The sequence below is a fragment of the Cavia porcellus genome, unplaced genomic scaffold, assembly GCF_034190915.1.
Source record: "Cavia porcellus strain 051 isolate PalLab524CR breed Dunkin Hartley unplaced genomic scaffold, mCavPor4.1 scaffold_6, whole genome shotgun sequence".
Lineage (NCBI taxonomy): Eukaryota > Metazoa > Chordata > Mammalia > Rodentia > Caviidae > Cavia > Cavia porcellus.
The window spans coordinates 93,343,969-93,367,495 of NW_026947489.1; the positions used below are offsets into that span (position 1 = coordinate 93,343,969).

General features: G+C 47.8%; 1 protein-coding gene across 1 annotated transcript; it reads right to left on the minus strand.

Moving 5' to 3' along the window:
• Positions 1-6,098: 6,098 nt before the first annotated feature.
• Positions 6,099-6,709, minus strand: LOC100731182 (keratin-associated protein 3-1). Its single transcript, XM_003466950.3, has one exon. The coding sequence runs from the start codon at positions 6,643-6,645 to the stop codon at positions 6,349-6,351; it is 297 nt and encodes a 98-aa protein (XP_003466998.1). The 5' UTR covers positions 6,646-6,709; the 3' UTR covers positions 6,099-6,348.
• Positions 6,710-23,527: the final 16,818 nt, after the last annotated feature.

Here is a 23,527-nt window from a genome sequence, read left to right on the forward strand (position 1 = left end):
GTAATCCCGTGCAAATAACACATTGACTTCTTGTATCTGTCTTGAGATAGGCTCCCTTCATTTCTTTGATTGCGTTGTGACATCCAGATGCTTCCTGCTGCCGTTTCCAGATGGCGCCTGGGATGCATAAACACCCCCGTACCTACCTTGCTTCTCCTCTTTTCTACCAACCGGAACTTCTTCCAAGTGATCACGGTTAGTGCAGAGAATCAAGATCGATGTTCCCGAGAGCTAAGCAATGATGCTTTTTGGATTAGTATCCTGCATGCATCTGGGGGACGGGAACGCATGTGGGGCCTCTTTCTACCAGATACGTGCCTGTATTTTCTACGGGCTGGAGGGAATGAGTGAAGAATGAAGCTATGGGATGCACTCTTACCTGGGAAGGGCAGAGTCTGCTGGGTGCTTTCCGACATCTCCATACTACATTATTTAAATATGCAATTGTAAATAAATAGGAATGAGGCCTCAGACTTAAAAAGGACTGCTGGTTTAACCCATAAATTGGAGCAGATACAGCCCCAAGTTCAGGAGATGACATGTGATCAGAAGAGTGAGCTCCCATCTCTTTGCAAAGCAGCAAGATTATTTATAGAAAAACGAAATTGCTGACCCATGTGTTCCAATTTTTCAAAAGCATTCCCAAGCTGATGGTGACCCACCTGTCAGACAGACAGACTGATAGACAGACAGGCAGGCAGACATCTTTCCAAAATTCCTTTCACCTTAATTCTGCATTGTTGGCAACGTATTATGGCTAAAGTTATCATGCAACTGTGGTACAGAGAACCAATCAGCTGAGACATGCATTATTATGTATTTATTGAAGCTTTCATTATTCTGAAAAGTGTGGTGGAGACACAGAAATAGAAGACATGGTCCTTTGTTTACCAGGAGTGCGTGGTCTGGGGTTGATGGAAGAGGCTGGGAACCCCTGTGCACCTGATTCTGACAATGTATAATTAAGTCCTAGGTAAGGAAACCGAGGGAGTTCGGGAGCTCCTTTTGGATTTTAATTATAACTTAGGATTGTAAGGACGGTGTCAGGCTACCTCACCTGTAGGAACTTCGGCTTTCTCAACAACAAATTTGGGGGAAATAACGATCTGTTACAGCCTTCCTGCAAGGGCTAAGAAAATAGGAGGCAAGAATGACGTGTGTAATCCACTGCTGATATAAATGAAGCCAGCACTGCACAAGTCACCATGTGTGGCGTGGAAGAGAGACGCAGCACCAGGAAGGCTGCCTGTGGTCACCATGCAGATTCCCAGGAAAGGAAATGCTAGGGAATGGGGCTCAAACGGCCAAGAAAGCTTTGGGGATTTGGATTAAGCTGATTTCAATCAGAAATGCTTATAAAACACTTAAGCGTGTTTTGGGCAAGAAAAACAGTGACCACTTGGATCATGCTGTCCTAGCCCTGCCCCTGACGGCGCTGGAAGCCCACAGCTACCCATAGCCCTTGCATTATTTTTTGGTACACATGCCAGTTCTCTTTATCAGATGGAGCTCCCTGCAAAATAGGGCCATTCTCTTGTTCGCGTGGCATCTCGAGTACCTGGTACAGTGCTTGGAATTTGGGGTGGAATCCAGAGGCTGGAATCCATGGGATAAATGTACAAAAGACAGTTAAGAAAGCAATGAAAGCCAGCATTTATCACAGCCATCTCGCGTTTACTCAGGGAATTATGCAAACATGATAAACTTCACACCAGGTATTTTAGCAGAGAGCTTTAATAGAGGGCATTATAGCTTAACCCCCTAAGTACTGGAGGACAGATAACAAAATAGACTGGAAGGAGCTACCAGCTCTCCGGTTGGAGGATGAAGAGAGAGAGGGTTAGGTTTATTTGAACGGAGAAGCTTGGAAATGTGGGCTCTGGCCTCTAGCTGCTGCCCAGAGTGGAGGCCCTGTAGGGTCAGAGCTTGCGTCTCTGCAGGGATGCCTCATTTCTTTGTTGGTGCTGGTGTTTCTGAGGCACAGTGATCCTTCCCTCCTCTCTCCTTCCCTCCCCTTCTCTTCTCCTCTTTTCCCTCCCTCTTTCCTTCCTTCCTTCCTTCCTTCCTTCCTTCCTTCCTGTCTGAAGAACCTGGAGACTACAACCTACATTGCTGCCAAATAAAATATTGGTTGCTAGGGCAACAGGAACCTCTCCCCTCCCCCAATTTGCTGTCTCCTTCTAGCGCCCTCTATGGGTGGCACCTTACAGAAAACCAGCCAGAGCAAAACCAGGGAGTCCCTGCCCCAGTACCACAAAGCAGTGTGCAAAGGTGGGTGTGGAGGTTGTGCTAAGGGCCGCATGGATTCCAATTAATTTCATCTTCACCCCAGTTCTATGAGACAGGAACTGCTTTTCATCTTGTTTAACAGTTGGCCTTGTAATTAATAAGTGAGAGGTGCATTTGAATGGAAGACAGTCTCTCTGAGGCTGTGACATGGAATGAGCCCCCACCATTCTGTAGAAGGCTGGTTGTGAGTGGGGCACTGGCTGTGTTACCTCAAGGTCAGCAGCAGGTGAGATTCACCTGGACACTATGGGCAGAGGGAAAGGCACAGATATTTGAGGCAAGGCCCAGTGGGAGGTCAGCGAGGACCAGTCTGCAGTCAACAAGGACAGAGAGGAAGTCTCAGGGCGCAGGTACAGCAGGGCTTGAAGGAAAAGGGAAATTCTTTGGTTTTCTACCTGGGGCTAGGATTGAAATTCACCAGGAAACCTGGAAGTATGCTTGAGTTGCCCCACATTCTGGCTTCAGCTCCGGGTGTAGGACCCAGCTGACACTGCTGACCTGGCAGGTCAGGAGCAAAGCCTGACTGGAGATGGAAACACGGTTCGCCCTCCTTGTGAGAAATGGAAATATTTTTCAATCTTAGTGCCCTCCGCCATCTGCCCACTCACCTCTTGGGGAACTGGTACCTATCTGTCTCACGTCTCCATCATTCTCTTCCACACCTCTTCCCTCTTCTCCTTTTACAAACATTAATAGATCCCTACTAAGTTTGCTGTGTAGATCCATTTAGTCTGACACTACAGCCGCTCCAGAGCCAGCTGTCACTGCGTCCGTGGGAGCAAACATCCAGTTCAGAGGGAGCGAGGCGGAGAGGCCTGTAGTGACAGGGATGTACCCTGGAATAAAAGCAGCCAGGGGCCTCCGTTTCACCGCAGCCTATGCTGTCTGGAGAGGAGACCGGGGCTTCGGTGTGACGGGAGGAGCAGGGGTAGGTTTTGGGGCAGTTTTAAGTTTCATTCCTCCTCTGTTACTTACATTAACTTAGTCTTTCCCAGCCTCCATTTCTTCACCTGTAAACGAGCCCATGATGGCGGTCACCGCTTACGAGCTTTAGTCAGGGGGACATGGCACCCCATGTCACACACAGGGAGCCTGCTCCACTGAGCTCTGGGAGATGCGCACCCCATGCTGTCCACCCCCGGGAGGCGGTGGAAATAGCCCCCTCAGTGGCACAGAGTGCTGGCTGCCAAGCGCTTCTGGTGGACCCAGGGCCTCGCAGGTTCAGCTGAAGGACTTCAGGGGTGACCTGGTCAGCCTGCCCGTGCCACTGGCTTGAGACTTAAGATTCAGAGGACTTAGTGGTTTTCCCAGGGTCAGAGGCTGTGTGAGGCAGATCCAGGGCTGAAATACACATGGCCTGGTCTCCTGGAGGGGCTGTCTAACCAGCCCAGGGTGGCCGGTATTAATAATATGATGGTATTACGAGAGTGGTTGTGGGCTACTTGAAGTTATTTTCAATACTAAAAATAAAGACTAGAGATTTATCCCTTGTAAGCTTGACACGGGAATGATGATTATCTTATATCAATGAGAAAATCCCGATTTTCCATTGATTCTTATAAACATATTTATGGATAAAACTGAAAGAACTAATGCATTTTTATTTTCTGAGAAGCTGAAGCAGAAGGGTTGCAAGTTTAAACCCAGCTTGGGCAAATTAGTGAGACTGCGTCTCAAAACAGAAAATAAAAATAATGGGCTGGGGGAGCCGCTCAGCACGAATTCTTAAAGTTCTCTTCTCCTTCTTCCTCCCCTCCTCCTCTCCCTCCCTCTTTCCCTCCTCTCTCCCCCTCCCCCTTTCCCTCTCCCTCCTCTTCCCCTCCCCTTTCTCTCCCCCTCTCCTCCCCCTCCCTATCCCCCCTCTCTCCACCTCTCCTTCCTCCCTACCTCATATTGGAGGTTACTTCCAGTGTCTCACACCTGCTAAGCAAACTCTCTGTCACTGAATGGTGTCCCCTGCACTTTTAAAAAATGTTTATTTTGAGACAGAGTCTCATCACGTTGTCCAGGCTGGCCTTGAATTTGGATCCTCCTGTCTCAGCCTCCAGAGTAATTCAGATTCCAGGTGTATACCACCACGCTCAGTCACAAGTGCATAGTTCAAGAAACAAAAAAGCTACCTTTGGAAGCAAGGAGTTAAAAAGCCACTCGTAGAAATAGCGAATCTCGCATGGGATGGGGGCTGAGGTCAGATGGTGCCTGCTGTAAGGGCCTTGGCTCTTACCATAACCCTCAGATAAAAGCAGGGAAGAGAACAGTAGCAAGGAGACTGACGGTGTGGAAACCAGGCACAGGTGGGAAGCTACTACATTTATGAGAAAACTGAGATTGAAATCCAGAGTTTCCCCCAGTCCCAGAGCAAGCACAAAAATACATAACCAGATAGTGCTCTGCCTGCAAAGAGCTTACTGCCCGTGGGCTTTTCCAGGACAACCAAAGGGCTGACTTAGCAATTCCAGAAATGTTTTTTTCCTAAGAGGAACAGTATGTTGGGGCTCTTAGAATCATATGACTATCTTGGTACATAGAAAATACTGTACTGTGGTCTGATTACTTAAGAACGTCTCAATGACATGATAAAAATACATTTTGCTTGGCTTAGTAAACCTGTGTGCATGGTTAGGACCATTGCAACCAACACAAGCTCATTGAAGAGGGCCAGGCTTACTCACTGAATGCTAATATTCATTAAAATGGACTTTACTGGAAGATGGCACATCCAAGGGGAGATGGACGTACATGGAGAAGGCTTGAATTTAAAAAATTTCATTGAAAAGCAAGTTTGGTGCTAGTGCCTGCTTGCTTCCTCTCTTACACGGACTCTTTTTGTTGATGCCTTGTGCTCGGAGTAACCGCTCTGAACGTAATAACACGCAGCGTGTTAAGTGTTATTTGTTTCTGTTTTGTTATAAACTTTTTTCATAAAAGTTTTACTATAGGAAAAGATGGGTTCCCATTCATTTCCCTCAAAATCCTCTCCAGCACTTTGCCTGCTTCTGGAAGTGTCTTTCCTTTCCCGAATGTCTTTACAAGGTAGGTTAAAAAATACAGGGAAGGCTGCTCCTCGGTGACATCTGTGGACAGGCGGGCATCTCGGGGTGTCCTCACCTACTTAGTCACCATATGGCCCCATGGGACTTCTGATTCATCCCCAAAGTCAGAATGACCATAAAAGGGGAATGTTTTTGGTGGATTTGGGACTTGGAGACAGCTGTGACAGAACAGGGCACTTGGAGAAACGCTTCAGAGAGTAGCTGGAGGCGAAGAGGAGGATTTTGAGAGGCATCCATGGCAAAGGCACTTCTCTTGCAATATATTTTAAAATTTAAACTCAGGGTATTTCTCTGTCACTGTTTACCTACCTAACATCTGCGCGTCTACCTCCTTCTGCCTTTGTTGCATCTGGAATTCTATTGGCAACTCTAAGGAAGTAAAAAGTACCTCATGCCTGTGCCATGATCCATTTGCTCAGTCTATTAAAAGAAAGAAGAGTCAGTGTTGTGATCGTTGTAAACTAAAATTAAATATTAAAAACTCACTAAGGTTTAGAGTCTAGCTCAGTTCATGGCACAGCAGATGCTTTCAAAAAAACTTTCCTAAATTAAAAAAATCCTAAAAAGTGATCTCTGGAGTTTCTCAATCTTAAGCCTTTTCCAAAGATCCAGTCTGTAATGTTTCGATAAATCCCATCACGACGGCCCTCCCACTGGGGGACCCTGGAGTAGGAGGATGATCTGCCGTGCAGGCAGAGGTAGGTATTTTTCTTCCACTGAGAGGGAAACACAGAAAGAAACCATCACAAGACCATATTTGCTAAGCCAGAGTGAAGTTTATTGATAAGTAGTCCGAATGGTTATTTCTCAAAGAGCAGCAGAACAGCCTAAAAGGTAGGAGGTCCCCTGTCCCCAGAGGGCAGGGCATTGGGAGGTCCAGTGGATTCACGGACAGCTGGCCCTAGACATTGGACTGAGTCAGCTCCGGGGTACAAAGCAGCATGAGCACGAAGCCAGGTTACAGGGAGGACCTCGAGCAGCCTGGTCCTGGTCAAGGAGTGGCTGCTTAGCAGCAGGGCTCACAGGGATTCTGACAGCCAGGCTGGACAAAGGTCGTCACATCAATCCCGCTGATGCCGGGAGTTGGGTGGCAGGAGCTGAGCAGCCAGCAGCTGGGCACATAGACCTCAGGCTGGCAGCAGGGAGGGGGGCAGGGGTCGCAGCAGGTGGGCTGCAGGAGGCTGATCTCATGTGGGCAGGTGCTGGGCAGGCAGACCCCACAGCGGCAGGACTTGTCTGAGGAGCAGATGGTGGTGGCGGGGCCGGAGGGGACACTGCAGCCGCGGGTGATGCAGCAAGCCATGGCGCTGGGAGCTGGGTTTGTGTGAGGCTGAGAGGAGAAGTCTTGGTGATTCGATGGCCTTCCCTTCTGCCCTGGCTCTTATATACCCACCTCGGGCGTCGGCCCATTACCAAGATGATTTTCCCCAGCGTTGGGTGCACAGTTGTCTCCATAAAATCCATCTAATTACTTAAGTGTTTATTACCTCAGACACTCCCTACCTCATAAAAGGGATTTAGGTTGTTTTCAAGTCAAATGAGGACTCCTCATGCTGGCCAGGTGTGACTGTCTTCAAAGGACAGGGTCATTATCTCCTAATCAGGACGCCATTGAGGATGCCTTGGTATGTGGCCGCTGCCACTCCTTCCTGTTCTTTTGTTTCCTTTCCAGAGGAAGGAGGGGAGAAGTTGGCTTTTTCATGGAGACTCTGGACTCCAAAACTGTCCCTGATCCTTCCCTGCTGGCTGGGAAGGTGGAAAAGGGTTTTCAGTTTATTCTTCAGGATCCGAGGACTTCAGTGAGGATGACTGTGTCTGTGTGAGGAAGCGGAGCTCCATCAAGTCTGTGGTCCCCTGTCCCCTTTGCACATGCTCTGAAGGGTGGGGTGGCAGGGACACGTGGGGTAGGAGTGGGGACCTGTGTGGGGGCAGTGCCAGTGCCCTTCTGGCCCCACCTGACCATGTGGCAAAGTGGGACTCTCTCTCCAGAAGCCGCCTGGACCGGGCCAGTGAGAAAGGAGGTGGGCAGAGTGAGTCCCCGAACACCTGGAAAGAGTCTCTTAAATAGTTCGGGGAGCCCCTAAGGCTTCCTTGGGGCCTCTCAGACCCTTCAGCGTGCTAGAGTGCTCTGAGGCTGCTCAGCTAGAGACATGCATACTGGGCATTTCCCCAGACCTGCTGACCACGGGTCCTTTGGGCTTATTTTTGTAGACTGGCTTCATAGATCGGATTCTTCTGAGATGTGATTCCAGAGATTTCCTAATCCCTTACAAGTTCCATTATCCCAGAGGAATGGGACACTTCCACATTACCTCTAAACCACTAAAACCTTGAAAATAAAAAACATCTTTTAGCATAAAACTTGATACGATGTTTTGAATCCCCATAGAGTAGGGAAACTATTAATTAAAATAGTAAAACCTTTGAACTGGCTTATTCTGGCAGATATGAAATGGCTCAAACTCTACAGTTAAGCAGAAAATTATGGAGCATCAAGGCTCAGAATCCTAAGACAGGCAAACCAACAAGACGATGGATCTAAAAGCACAGATCAGGACCTGCTTTCATTCTAGACACTTCTGTAATGGTTGGAGGTTACAGACATCTGTAAGTCCTTGCTAGGACTTACAGATGTCTTAGTTCAGGCAAAGGCTCATTGAATGAACTCTCCTTGCAAAGCAGACAGAAGTGAGCCTGTAGGTTCCTGCCCTCGAGGAGTGTAGAGGAGAAGCGACCCAGAAGGAGCTGACAGGGACCGCTGGGGGCCGGTACACTCAGGGTTCCCAGGTGCTGGATGTGGTTTAGAGGCAGGTGCAGTGAGTTTGTCTGGAAGGGGGAGCTGCTGAAAGGGGTCCTGGAGAGCAGGTGTGAAGGGGTGGAAAGGGATCCCTGCAGGCGACACAGCTGAGGGCAGCTGAGGGAACAAAGCCACGGTGCACGCTGGGCCGATTGGTGGAAGCTCGGGCTCTGGGTCCGGTGGGGGAGACCGGGAGAGGGACGGCTCAAGACAGAATCAATTAGTTACAGGTGTTTGACATAGGTGATCGACTGGATGTGCATTTGGAAGATGCTATAGGTTTGGGGGATCAGGGCTCACCATTTTCACATGCTGAGTGTGCGGAGATTACCCCCACATGAGTCCCACAGTGAGCCCAGAGGCTGGGGATGCATCCCGCTTGCTGCTGAAGAGTACTGGGTGCTGGGTCAACCAGTGGGCCCCAGGTCCCCTGTTCTCACATTCCCCCCTCACTGTGGGATGCTTCTGTGAAGACTGATTATCAGTTAGGGTCAAGGGAGGTAGGAAAGGGTGGGGCAGATTAATGGAGGTCTTGAGATAAGACCCTAAGGGAAGCTGATTTGACAGCTTATTTCTCAATCAATACTGAGCTATAACAAGGAGATAATTTGAGGCTAGGGACATGGTGGGGAAGGCACTGGGCCACCCTAGAAACTCGAGCAGACGGGTGTGACTCTGGCTTGGAGGCTCTCGTGGCTTAGTGGGAATCCAGAAGAAAACTCACCTCAGAGCACCCAGTGTGGGGGACCACTACCTGAGTACACAGGTTTCCATGATAAAGCTGATATTTTTGGTTTGGAGGTAACTGTCACCCCAATCCTCTCCTGACATGCAGCATTTATTGAGTGAACACCGGGTGCCTGGCGCTGTGGTGTTTTTCATGTGCACCTCTGCATGACTCTCTGAGGCTCAGGCTCTTCCTACATCCATTTCTCAGGTGACCAAACTGAGAACTCCCAAGTCACGAAACCGGGGAAGGAGAGCCCATCGCCCAGCAATAGTTCCCACCTAGAAATGCAGCCAGGATTCTGTGGAGCTCTGTTTTCTGCAGGGGTAGATCAGATTCACCCACTTTTCTGTGTATTCCTCTATCCCACAAAATGTGCAGTGCCGTACCAGGTGTGACGCACAGGGCACGGCACAGTTTGTACCAGGTCCTTGCTATCAAAGTGTTCAGCCCAATGGGGAAAACAGACAGTAATAAAGTGAACCCACGCCTCTACTCTGACTTCAGAGAGTGTCAGGTCCTGGTAGAAAAACAGTGTCACATCCCCGAGACAGGACGTGCGTGGTGAGTATGCCTGCCGTGGTGAGGGGGCTTTGCCAGGTGGTGGAGCCTGTGAAAGGCGGTGGCCATGAGGACAGGCGGACGGCAGGTGGCGGACCAGGCAGGATTTCCTAGGTCCTTCTACAGAGTTTAGGTGCTATTCGAAGCACACTGAGAACCCACTGATATTTATTTCAGACTGGATTTCTTTGAGTGGGAAACATCTGGAATCGTCACTACAGGTAGGCTTGTTGCTGTCAGCTCCAGCTTGCCTGCTGCGCGACGTGACCTTAGACTGTACTGCTCCCTCGCTGCCTGGCTGAAAGCAGGGAGCTGCAAGATGTGATTAGGGTCCCAAGAAAAACAACAGACTGCAGGGCTGTGGGAAGCAGGCGGGACCAGTGCGTCCTGGTGAGAGGCTGAGCTCTGAGCTGAGACGGGCGAGCGGACGGAGGTTGAAGGGTTCAGGAGACGGTTCTGAAGAGACAGGCTGCAGGCTGTGCTGACAGAGAGCCCAAGGGTCCCCTCAAGTTCTGGGACTTAGTCACAGGCCAGGGGGACCCGAGCAAAATGTTGTGGCCCAGGGCAGGGAAGAGTCTGTGGTGTGTGATGCACTCCTGTCACCCCAGTGTTGGGAGCCGCAGCCCCGAGCCCGGTCGCCTTACTTGGCGGACGTGAGGCCTGTAGGAAAGAGCAAAGCCTGAGCTAGATTACCCCTCCCATCGAGTGTGCTAAGATGGCGCTTACTTCCTGCTTGGTAAAAAACCCGCCCTGTAAGATCTCCTGCTTCACAACCCGCCCTGTAAGATAGTCTGCCTAGCAACAACTGATGTTAGCCAATCAGCCCACATCGCGCGCTTTGAACTGATTGGCCACTGTAACCCTATAAAAGTGAGTGCCTCTCCCGCCACAAGAAGAAGAAGCAGAAGAAGCACGCAAGGAGCCGCGGAGAGCGGACCGGTAGAGGCTTCGGGACAGACTGTAGGGAGAAGCACGCAAGGAGCTGCGGAGAGCGGACCGGTAGAGGCTTCGGGACAGACTGTAGGGAGAAGCACACAAGGAGCCGCGGGGAGCGGACCAACAGAGGCTTCGGCCGGGAGGATTCCCGGGGCAGGCTGTACGGAGAAGGAAAATAAAAGAAAAGGTTGTCCACTGCCAGACTTTGTTGTGTGTCCTTCCTGCCGGCCGGGAGTGACACCGACACCCCAGCACTCAGGAGGCTGAGGTAGGAGGATCATTGTGAATGTGAGAGCAGCCTGGGCTCCAAAGTGAGCTCCAGGCCAGCCTGAACTGCACAGGGAGACCCTGTCTCAAAAAAGACAAAAAGTAAAAAAAAGTCCGTGGCAAGTTATGTTTGGGACCTGCTGAGCAGGAGCGTCCCGAAGGTGTGCGGAGGAGTGGAGCCAGAACAAGGGTCCTCCGAGGACCTGGGAGGTCCCAGCTCCCAGCTGGAATCCTGCTTACTACACAGGCCATGGGCACAGAGCATGGGGATGGCTTCTATGTGCGTCCTCAGGCCTTGCCTAATGGGTGTCCCCAGGACCGAGTGGACCTCGGGCAGCTGTTGGGTGGTCACTGTGAGTCACAAGGGTGTGGCGAGGCTTCTTGCCCTGGGACACCAGAGTCCCTGAAGCCTGCTGGTGTCCTTCGCCCCGCCTTGTGAATAGGATGTCCACACTTCTTCAGGTTGGTATCCTTCAAACACCCCGGCTGCAAGGAAGAGCATGTAGTCTTCACTCCCTGAGCCGCACAGTCCCTTAAACGGCTGGAGAACTTGTTCCTGAACCACACAGAAAGGAAGAGAGGCTGGTGACCGGGGTGGGGTGGACATCAACATTCTCACCGCAGAAAATCCATCCAGGCAAAGGCTCCTGGTCTTGGGCTAAATGGCAGACTTCTGTTTTATTACTGTTTCTCCTATCTATATCAGGAAAAAAATCAGAGTTTTTCCAGTTCATGGTGATAGTCAAGCCTGACAGAGCCTCTGCCACCTTTTATCGTGCAGGGACAGTCACCCTCAGATTGAAACAGAAGCAGGGGTGCATTCTACTTGGGGCAACTCAGTGTGAAGGCTTGCATGTGTGTTCACACTGTCACACATGGATTTACACGACATCGCTGTACCACACCGGCATGATCTCTCGGTGCCAGTCACGGGGCACTTGCGGTATTGCAAGCTGTTCCCTAGCCCACTTTTGTAGACTAGAAGTGCTTTTTCTTGGGAACACATCGGTTTTCTGCTTAGTTCTCATGTGTTACTGTAGGCTACAGAGTATCCGGGTAGAGAATTATACACAGCCAAGTAATGTACAGATATATGTGGAGATAAATATGACTGAAATATCACTGAAGTTAACCTGGCTACAAAAGTGGACATTCAGTAAAACTGGACTACTATATGCCTGACCCTGGAAAAATAAGGTTTCAGCTACTTAACATGTGAAATCTAATAGTAAGACATTAGTATTATATTTAAATTAATATTTTATTAGTATTTAAATTAGTATATTATTAGTATTTAAATTAGTATATTACTTAAACATAATTAGTGAGGTAAATTTAAGAGACTTAAACATTATATTCAAATGTATTTAAATCTTATTTATATATTTAAGTATCAGCCAATATTATGACTGTAACATATTTGAATTGCTAGCTTGCTAAATATATATGAAGCTGACTATATAGGAACAGCAAAGCCACACACAAATGTTATGTAAAAATTGCATCTAAGTGGTTTATTTGTATGATGGTTCGCTTCGTTCTTACAGCCCTCAGGAGGTGGATACTCATTAGCTCCCATTTTGTAGATTCTGGGGGACCCCAGTGGGCCAGTCTCAAGAGCTGTCCGCCATGTTGTCTGCCATGGCAGTGATCATCCAGAAACTCTGGCAGAATTTGTACTCAGGAGGGCTTGAGTAATGAGTTCTTCCCCATTCTGTATTTCTCATTAATTTCTTTGTGATTGGTATAAAGGGGTGAGATTTAGACTTAAAACACTGTTGAAAATTTTAGCTGGCAGGAAAGGATGGAACAGAAAGCCCTTAGTCCTGGTTGGTCAGCATCCTTGCAAGGAAATTGGCTTCCTGGTCATGTGGGAAGAAGTGTGTGAAGAAACCAGAAGGGAGAGACACAGTGTGAGGAAAAACTCCCACAAGTTTAAGAGTGTTTTGATTTTTAAGAGTGCAGACTGAAGTGGGTAAAGAAGGACCAATCACTCAAATAAAATAAACATCACCCTGAGCAAACCATCATAACTCCTTTTCTTGGCTATTTTCTACATGTAAGTGTCTGGCTATGGCCATCCTGTTGACAGATGAAGGGTTTTTGCTCCTCTCCTCAAATACATATCTGAAGGCAGAAGAGAAACAGAAAAAAATTATTTATTGAGCACCTACCATGTGCCACCATATGAATATCAGTAACTTTATTCAATCCAGCAGTACTGTGAAATATTTGAACTCGCATGTGCCACACAATTAAAATACGCACAGAGAAATGATCTCAGCTCCTGGCTAATGTCTTCCTGACTCCCTCCAGTTTGTACTGCCAGCCTTTGAACAGTGCTCTTTCACGTTGGTCTCTCCTGACCACTAAACAGTAAGTGTTTGAGTAAACCGTTCCGTACCAACCCCCAGGGTCCTGACTTCTTTTTTTTTTTTAAATCGGTACCAGGGATCGAACTCATAACTGCCTGCTGGCAAGGCAGGTGCTTATGCCGCTGAGCTAAATCCCCAGCCCCGGGGTCTTGACTTCTACTATGTGGTCTCCCTCATCCCCTCCTTTGGGAACTTTCAGTTTCTTCTGCTGTGAGTTCTTTGTGGCCATCGTTCTCAAACTCTGTCACATCAAACTTTTTTCAAAAGTCCTCATGCATTCCCACCCCAACCTCTCTGAGAACCCCGAGTTATCATCACTCCTTGATATTGGTGACCCTCCAGGACCTTCCTCCCCAGATACACAGCTCTCATCTTTAGGGTGGTGAATACTCTCTTACAGCTACCATGATCATAGTTCTTTACCCTGGCTCCATGCCTGGCAAGTTTCCTTGGATAACTCTGGGAAAAGATTTAATTAGTCTTGTCTAACAAAAGTAAATACTATATTAAAAATGTTAAGAAAGCAAAAATCTCGAATGTTGGGTTTTAACAACTGGCACAGTAAAAGGCAGGAATTTTGATTTTGGCGCTCATAGTGATGGATCCTGTTTATCCCATGTCTGTAATCCAGGGACACAGGTGTGCTTAGAGATGACTAAGCCCCGTACGGAGTAATTTGGCAGCTTTGAATTCGTCTCTCTCAGCCTCATAAAAATAAGTTTACTTAACTCTCGACTCTCCGGTTTTACCTGAGACCATCAGGCTTCATTTGGGGTGATGGTTCTCACTGTCTCCTTTCTAAATTTCTTAAAATCCTGTAGTGTACTTGAGATTTTAAAAGCAGTTTTGCTGACTGGTACTTAATGGAACCACTGGGGTAGAAATCAGTCTTCTGCTGTCAGAGTTAAGTTTTGGGGTGTCAGCAACCAGATGAGGGTCTCCCTGGCACAGCCCCCTTCCCCAGGAGGCTCTGGATTGAAATGGTGGAACTTTCTTGGCTACAGGACTAAACAGAGCTGAGCAAACTTTCCAATTTCTCAACTAAATGCCATGTCCCAGAGCAGTGTGCCTCGCCAGCCACCACTTCAGAGATCCAAGTTTTTCTCCATCCTGAGATAGCAGTGATGACCTAGGCGGGTAGGAAAGAAGTATAAACGGTTGGTTCATAAATAACCTGAAAATTCAAAGGCAGTAGGAGTGCATGGGAGTCCAGACAGGGGAAAGGAACCATACATGATCAGGGTCCTTGGATCAGGGTCCAAGGATATACATAGCTCAGCCCACAGTGCCTGCCTGGAGAGAGCAAGGTTGTGAGTTCAATCAAGATACCAAAAAACAAAAACAAAAAAGGAGAGAAGTTTGGGTCAAATGGATTTTAGATGAAGAATTTTTAACTACGTTGCTATACTAAAAAAATTTGAGGAAAATCTCAGGGCGTCGCAAACAGGAACTGCAGAAAACCTTTGAAGAGAAGGTTTAAAGCCTTTAATCCACTAGAATGTGCTGAAGCGGAAGTGGCAGAATGCGCAAGCTCCTCCCTCCTCCGGATGTTCAGTTTGGTGACTTGCGCGCCCCCTAGAGGCCAAGACTGTGGGCGCTGCTGGCAGAGCCCAGGGCCTCTGAAGCTCTGTCCACAAGTGCAGGCGTGGCGCGAAGCGGTAGGGACAACCGCTGTCCAGGGTCATTTACCCTGCAGCCAGCAGCTGCCAGTCTCCTCCCTTCATCCTTTCCCAACAGGCTTTCTAATTCCAGCTACCTCCATTGCATCCTTCTGAGTGTTGGAGTCAGGGATGCCTCCGCGGTTCTGTTTTCACTTAGGAACCGTGTGACTGGGAGCGAACGAGTTATCTATCTCCTTCAGCTTTGGTTTCCACATCTGCAGGAACAAGGTCATTAAAGGAGCGCCACAGGGCCCATGTGTGTGTTAAAGTGAGGTTTAGGTGGAGCTCATGTAGCCTGCAGCTCAGCCCGGGAGGGTGACAGTCGCGGTACCTACAATCCTCATTCCTAAGTGGTCACCAGACTGTAGACGACGTCTGTAACTCCTGTCTCCCAACACCTGTGTTCTCTAGACCTTCTGTGTAGATCTCAGCGGGCTGGGCTCTTCACCTTGATGGAGTGAGTTGAACCTGCATTGCTGAAGAGTCTGATCCACGGTGAGTGTCAGCTCCTCCCATCAGCTCCAGAGGTCCTTTCTCCTGCCACTGGTGGCAGCTACCCAAGCTTCCTATTGGAAGGAAGGATTCTCCCTCTTTCCACATAGTAAGAGGCTTGAAAACATTACCACAAGGCAGGGAGGGGGTGGGGGCTGATTTCAGCTTCTGCATTGTTTTCCTCTAGGTGAAGTATCTTTTCCTTAGGAATCAAGACCTTTTAATCAGCAGAACTCAAAACTCTGAGACAGTAGATAAGAAACCGAAGTCTGTGTTACTAGGTTAACAGTCAGAGGAGTCACTCTTGCTCCTGCCTTTTAGTGCTGGTAATTGGGAGCCACTGTCTCATCCAGGGTCTTGGATTCAAAGTGCATCCTTCATCCTGTGAGGAACCTCATCTTTTTGGCATGTCACCCCACCCCAGTGGTACCTTTCACAGTCTCTGGGAGACCACTGGACTCCTGTCATTAGACACACGACTTTTTGGTAATGATGCATTACTGCCAGCTAATTCCACAGGTTCAGACCTACTGCTCGATTTCTTTTGCTCTGAAATTAATTAGTTGGTGGGAATTGATATCATGTGTGATAACACCACGGGAGGAAAAAGTTCCTTAAGCCTAGGAATGGTGGTAAAAGCAATGTACATCAGTATCCAGCCTGCCCCTTCCAGGGAAGTGGGGTGAATGTGGTCAGTTCACCCCCAGCTGTGCAGCTAGCCCACTGGGGATGGTACCCGATCAGAGTGCTCTTTGCGGGGTAGATGCTCAGCAGCAGAGTTAGTCAGGTAACACAGGGCAGGGGTCTGCAGTGTGCAGCTGTGTAGTCAGGGGCTGCAAGGAAACCAGTTACATACAGGACATAATTTATAGCATTATTTATGATAGTCACCTCGAGTCAGTACAAAGAAAGTGCTGGAAATCTGTTCACACACTGAAGACCTAGAGAATCTTGTGGAGGACCTGGATCCCACAGCAATGTCCTGCATGAGTTCAGCTGAAGACCCAGAGCCCACAGCAGTGCCTCTCAGGAGTCCAGCTGGAGGCCTAGAGCCCACGACAATGACTCATGCAAGTCTGTTTCAGATCTGTGCTGGGAAGGTCCAAAGGTCAGTGGTGGAAGCTAGAAAGTCTGTGTCAGCAAGATGAAGGAGCTGTGTCAGCAGACTGAGGCCTCTGCACTGGAGCCAGGAAGGAATGATCAAAATAAGGACCAGAGTTCCCCCCGCAAAGTACCACAGTCATCCTCAGTGACAACGGGATCCTGATCTCCTCTGACGATGAGAATAACCGAGTTGCCATCAGGAAGCCAGAGCGACAAACTTCTCCGGGAGACTGAGCAGCACACGTCTTCCCCTCCAGAGCCAGGAAGCTCAAGGTAAGGACTGGAGCTCCCCCAAAGTGAAGCGCTGCCGCTCTCAGCAACAAGGTCCCGAGCTCCTCTAATAATGAGAACAGCCTGTGCGTAATGACCTCCGTCACCGCCAACACTGCTCGGCTCACAGTCCCTTGAGCAAGCACCGAGGTAGCTGGGCCCAAGAGTGGCAAGAGTGGCACACAGAGCTTGGTGCTGCTGATTCTTGGGGCTTCCTCTGCCTTGTGGTAAACATTCACCTGGGACAAGTGGACCTTCGCACTTTGTGTCCATCAAGAGAGACGTTCATTTGCAGACCTGTTACTTAGACTGCCGGTCACCAGTATCCTAATTCTGCTCCCAGGTTTCTCACTGTGCAGCCAAGCCACTAGTGATTCCCCACGAATCGCCATGGACCTGCACTGCCAGGCGTCTTTTAGTGCAGACGGTGTAAAAGCACTGCTCAAGGCTCTCCCCAAGGGTTCCTCCCACCACCGTGGTTCAGGGCCGCTCTTTGGTAGGTCTGCCATGATGACATTTCCAGTTGTGCCACGGCGTCACACAGAGCAATCTCTAAGCCACATTTTTCCTTTTCCACAGGAGTCCTCGTCACAAGGAATTACCTGCGAGACAACAAACGCAGACTGATGAAGAGGACCTGATACGCCACGGGTTGGTGTCAAAAGAGTCCAGGCCACCACGCGTTCCACTTCCCTGTTCCATTTGGAGATACATAAACCTCATGGCTCTTCTGACATCTCTGTTTTCACGCGTGGCTTCTGTGCACACCCAGCCTCGTGGCTCAGTGGACCAGGTAACATGAAGTTTGGCTGGAAAGGTCATTCGGCCCTTGCCTGAAGGTCTTGCTGGGAGCACCCCAGAAGCAGTTTGTTAGGAAGATGGTAGTCGTGTTCTGAAGAGAGTGTAGCTCATCTCTTAAGCCCTACAGGTTTCTCTGTGAGTGTACCAAAGGCTGCCTACCATAAGCATATTAGGCATCATTGTGTCTGCTGGGGTCTAAGGCCTGAAGAATCAGCTGCGAGGATTCTGACTGGGACATCTCAGGGCCTGCTTTTGCTGCTGCTCTGGCTAAAGCCTGGCAGTGTCTTGAGTGATCATTAAGTAGATCAGAATAGCACACTGGAACACAGTGTACAGTGACTCCAGAACACCACAAGGCCCACCAAGGAGTGTGATACTTTTAGCTAAATTTAGTTCAATGTACCATTTTGCTTCCATCTGGAAAAATAGATCTCAACACGTTTCAGGCAAAAGGACCTCAAGAGACTTCACAGCAATGGTGAGCACCAAGTTTTGGTAGGGTTTGTCTCTCATTCTGGAGTTAATATATAAAGGAGCACAAAATACATGGTGAAGATTTAAATTTTAAAAAATTATTACAGTAAAGGACACGCTGCCACGGATCCCTCTCACTCCAAACACATCTATCCCACTGTTCTTGCCATTTTGTGGAGCAGCTCTGGAAGCCCTCCATCGTGAGTGTCTTTACTGGGCTTGATCAAAAAGTACAGTGAATGCTGCGGTCTGGTGCCACCCGATGGAAGGCAGAGTCATGAAAACGTGCCTGCCGGTGTCATCCTCTGTGTCATTCACTGGGCCTGGCACTGTGTGGCTTCTGGCTCTTCCCCAAAGTTACGACACTGTGCAAGGTAGACGTGTTCAGTGTATTCACTGAGGCTGCCTCACAGCACAACAAAAGACGCTCATGAAAGAGCACTCTCAGAGCTGCTTCAGAAAGTGCAAGAGAGCCGGAGAAGTACATGCAGAGCCAGGGGCAGGATTCTGAGGAGAATTCCTGACGATCGGATCGGTCCTTTGCTAACATATTTTTAAACATTTACACTCTTGCTGTATTTCTTGACAACACTTCATCTGTTTGGCCGAGACATCTGAAGTACTTTCCACTTTCCGGTCATCAGACGTGATCAGCGTGATGGCGCCAGTGCAGCGGACTGTGATCCTCTCCAAGTCCACTGTAGCAGCCGGGACCTTGGGCGAGGCCCTGAGGAGCACCGTGGGCCAGCCCTGTCCCTACACAGGACTTCCGCTCGTCCTCATCCGAAGGGAAAGTCTTGGTGTCACCGCCTGCACACGCCAGGCCGGGGCTGTGAGGATTTACCCCATTGAAGATGGGCTCCATTGGGGACAGTGGCATTGTTGAGTCTCCACCCTGACTGGCTGAAGATAACGACGTGTAATTAATCCAGTCAGGCTCCCGCACCTGTCTGCCCTCGCGCTGGACACACAAGTGGGCTGCATGGCGAGCAGGATCACTGCCCCAGCCTTTCCCCTTTGACAATAGTATTCCTCGTTAAGAGGCTCCCTGGACACAGGGTCACTAGCTTAGCTGTCCTTGTGTGGAGGTGTCCTCCTTTGTTCTGCTCACCGTGCCTCAGCCGAAGGGGTCCCGTAGGATTCTGCCCATTGTCAAGGTGATTATTTCCAGAATGCAATCCAAATTCCATCTCTGGCCACTGGAAGCCACCATGTTCACTGGTGAAATGGTGGCATTTCGTGTTTCTAGGCCTCTGTGTCTAATAAATCCTACTCCCAGCAGAATTTCAGCCCCCAGGCTCTCTCAGGCCTGGTATCGGGCCCATTATGTTGTGTTACTTGACTAAAAGGGTATTCCAGACATAACTGAAGTTACTAATTGGCACCGAGCTAGTGAAAGCACTCCAGATTGTGTAGCTGAGCCCCACAGAATCATATGACCCCTCAAAAGCATGGCGTTTTCCTCAGCTGAGAGTGGGACGGAATTCAGGGCAGCACTACAGAAAAGAAGGTAGAGAAATTAAAATGTGAAAAAGACTTGAGCTGTCCTTGCTGGTTTGAAGCTGGCGGGGGTTTTATGAAAATACGAGAAGGAAACAAATCCACCAGCACACAGTGGGTTTGGAAGAAGTCAGAGTCCCAGGCGAGAATCATCCCACTGGCTTCAATTGTGCAGCCCTGCAGTAATGCTCTTATTTTTTGTTTTTTCTTTTATCTTCAGTTTTGCACTGGTGTTAAACTCATTTTGTGGCCCAGGCTATCCTCAAATTTGCAGCAACCCTCCTGCCTCAGCCTCCTAAGCGCTGAGATTACAGGCGTGAGCCACCACACCCGATCCATATAATGATGTTTACTGTCCAGCCGGGGCAGGATCAGTCCCATGGTAACAGGAAATAAATAATCCTTTTTGTTTTTCCATTAAATCTTTTGTGGGTCTCATTGTGACTTGGCCTCAGATATCAGGATCTCAAGTTTACTTTGTTTCTGGAAGTGCTGCGGTGCAATGGGAGGGAGACGTCTTCCCTGTCCCCTTGTACCCCTGTGACTGTAGCACCTCAGTATGTGCTTTACCTAAAAACCAACTGAGGTAATAACGTGGCCCTCCTGAGTGCCGTTCATCCCATTTCCTGTTAACAGGTGAATCCTGTCTGCAAGCTCAGGGTCTCCGTGTAGGCATCCGGCATTCCCTTCTTGAAGGTCTCCTTTCTGGGCTCGTGTATGGTACAAACTATTGCGTCCCTTGGAGTCCAGGGAGGATCAGCCAAATCCAGTCACCTGAGCCACGAGAGCGGATAAAGCACTGTTACCCAGTTGGAGGCTGACTGATGAGGTCATGGAAAGGAAAGGAGAGGAAGACTCTAACTTAATTGTGGGAACAGAAGCTGCAGGATGGCAGACTCAGGAGCTGTTTAGACTGTGTGGGTTTATGGGCCAGGCCTGCAGAGTGGATGTGCATCCCAGCACATCCGGGCGTCATTACGCTTGAGGACAGGTTCCGGGGACCTAGGCCTCAGGACCCTGCAGATGGGGTGCTGGCTTGAGCAAGGTCCACCACGGGGCACTGGGAGAGCAGGATGTAATCTGCAGTGTGTGACCGCCAGCGTGACCAAGCGGGGGTGGGGGGGTGGGGGAAGGGGACAAGGGCTTGAGGGGCAACAGCTGAACAACGGGAAAGAGTGGCTTCATGCTGAAGAGCCATTTTTAGACCTTACGAGTGTCACTTCTTCTCTTTGGTTTTAGTTCTCCATAGATTTTGGAGTCAGCGTTGGGTTCAGATTTCCTTTATTTTTTCCTTCTGAGTTATGTGGCTATGAACAAGCTCTTGGAGTTCTTTTTATTTTTTTGAGACAGGGTCTCCTATGCAGTTCAGGCTGGCCTTGAGCTCACTTTGTAGCCCAGGCTGGTCTTGAACTTGCAAGGATCCTCCTGCCTCAGCCTCCTGAGTACTGGGATGGCAGGTATGTGCCCCTACGCCCGCTTTTTGAGTTCTTTAGACGCGTTTCTCTGTGTGCACACTGAGCACACACACATCACAGCACAGGTGTAAGTATTTTTCACGTGAACAATGGATGCTAAGCACAGCTTGGGGCACAGTTAGGGGCTCCCCGGCCTCTTCTCCTCAACTCCTTTCTCCCACTAGGGTCATTTTTCATCATGTCTTCTCTCCTCTGTTTCATTCCTTTCTGTCCTCTTTCATTCTTTTCTGCTCTTTTCACACCTTCATCCTCTTCTTCCTCCATCCTTTTGCTGACCACGGATCTGCCCCAATATCAATAACCCTCAGTCGAAGAAATTCTCCCATTTCTGCTTTGGCATTTGAAATTGATTTCCTTTTGCTATGACCAAATCTTTGGGTACATACTCAACTCTCCTTGGGTGTCCTATTTTACCTGTTGCATAAGGTGAGAATTAGGAATAGTCTCCGTTTCAAGTTTTTGGAAAAGCTCAACAAACACTGGCTTGATAAAAACAGCTTTTTCTTCCATTTCTTCCACGTCTCTTCCATTCCTGCGAGGTTTTGTGGCTGCAGGTGGCAGAAGTAGGAGCCCTGTGCACGTGTGCCCTTTTATCTATGAACAAGTGGATTTCTCAGAAACCCCACTGACTGTGGTTTGGTCACACTGGAAGCCCCGTGTCTCTGTTTCTGTATTTTATTTAATTCTTAAGCTTGCACCTCCTTCCCAGGAAACAGAAGGCAGGAAGCTTTGGCAAATTTCTACTGCTACAGAGTTTTGACTTTTACACGGTGGGTGGTGGAATCATATAGTGTGCAACCTTCTCAAGCTGATGTTTTCACTTAGAAATATGCATTTAAGATTTCCCTGACTACAACAACTACTTTTTTTAAAAATTTTTTTAAAAGAAAGACTAAACAAAACAAAATAGGTAGAAATAATGCACACATTCAGAGAAAAAAAATAAACAGTAAGAAATCACTAGTCGATTTTTACATATTGTCGTTTTACAAATAGTTGTTCAAGATACAAAAATGGAACATGTAAAGTGGAAATTCAAACAGCGAGACTGCAAACAGTTCTGTTCATTGTCCAACAAAAACTTAGTAACATGGTTGTCAAACCTATACACTTATACAACATGCAGTTATCCATATCTTCATTTATGTTTAGATTGAATAAACCCAAGCAGGCTAATATCACTCTGAACAAAGAATAATACTATTGCTGGGTTTCACATTATGACACTCCAGGATCACCACTGGGTATTTTAGTGTCTCTTTTTCTTCAGATTATCTGTTCATTTCATCATGTGTCATATGATCAGTTCTCATAAACTGTTTATAGATTCTACACATGCATGAGTCTTAACATGTATTTCTATCTTTGCTATATTAGAGGGAGAAACAAAACAAAGCAAGGCAAGACAAAACATATTCCTATAAACACATGAAATGAAATATACATATAAGACCATTGTACAAATCATTCTAACATAGTTCCTGTGTTGTCTTTTGTTATCTCCAATAGAACTGGCTATATCATCAGACAGAGTATAATTGAATATATCAGTACATAACAGTATTAATTAAAACACAACTTTGTGTATAGTATAGAACTTCAAAAACCAGCTGTAATCAAACCAGAATGTGTATCGTAGAGTCTTGTCATCTTCAGTGTAGTTGCCTATACTCTCAGACTTGATACTATCAATCATAGCAGTTTTGAATAAAATCTTCTCTGCCTCATTTGTTATGCTCTTTTTTTGCCATCAGTTGTCTGCTTATCTTCTTCATTCTGTTTTCTTCTCCATTCACTGAGGCCTCTCTGCCACTGTTCCTGGAGTCCTAGTACTTCTCTCTCTCTCTAGAATGCCCTGGAGTATTCTCTGTAGAGTTGGATTGGTGGTTGCAAATTTCCCAAGTTCCTCTTTGTCTTGGAAACATCTTGTTTCCCCATTAATTTCTAGAGACAGTTTAGCAGGGTATATCAATCTGGAATGGAGGTTATTTTCTTTCAGGGCTTGGAATATTTCACTCCAGGCTCTTCTTGACTTGATGGTTTGTGTTGAGAAGTCTACTGTTATTCTGATGGGCCTTCCTCTGTAGATTATCTGTTTCTTGTCTGTTTCTTGCTAACAGCTTTTAATATTCTGTTCTTATATTGAATTTCTGGGATCTTGATTATTATATGCCTGGGTGTAGCTCTGTTTTGGTTGTAGGTGGCTGGAGTTTTGTATGCCTCATATATCAGAATATCATTTCCTTTTCCTATGTTTGGGAAGTTTTCCTTAATTATTTCTGTGAATCACCTTTGTAGTTCCTTTGTTTGTACCCCTGCTTCTTCATTTACATTCTTTATTCTCAAATTATAGGTCCTTTTGTCATCTGCTAGCCTTTGTATTGTTACTTGTTATTTTTAAAAAGTTTTCCCTTTCATACTCCCACATTGCAAAATTGTCCTCCAGTTTGGATAATCTATCCTTAGTTTCTTTCAAGCTGATTTGCCATCTTTCCATAAAGTTTTTAATTTCCTGGTGATCTCTTTGAATCTGCTTCATGTATTCTATATTTTTTTTATATTCTTCACCACATGGCACTCTCCTGTGTTTGAGTTCCTCCCTTCTTCTGTCTGGGTCTGCTTGAAGAGTGCTGAGTATCTCTTTTATTAATCTTCTTATATCTTGCTTTATTTGGCCAAACATTTCACTTTTGAATTCATCTATGAGGTCCCGAATGTATCTCTTTATGTCCACTGTTGCTGTGT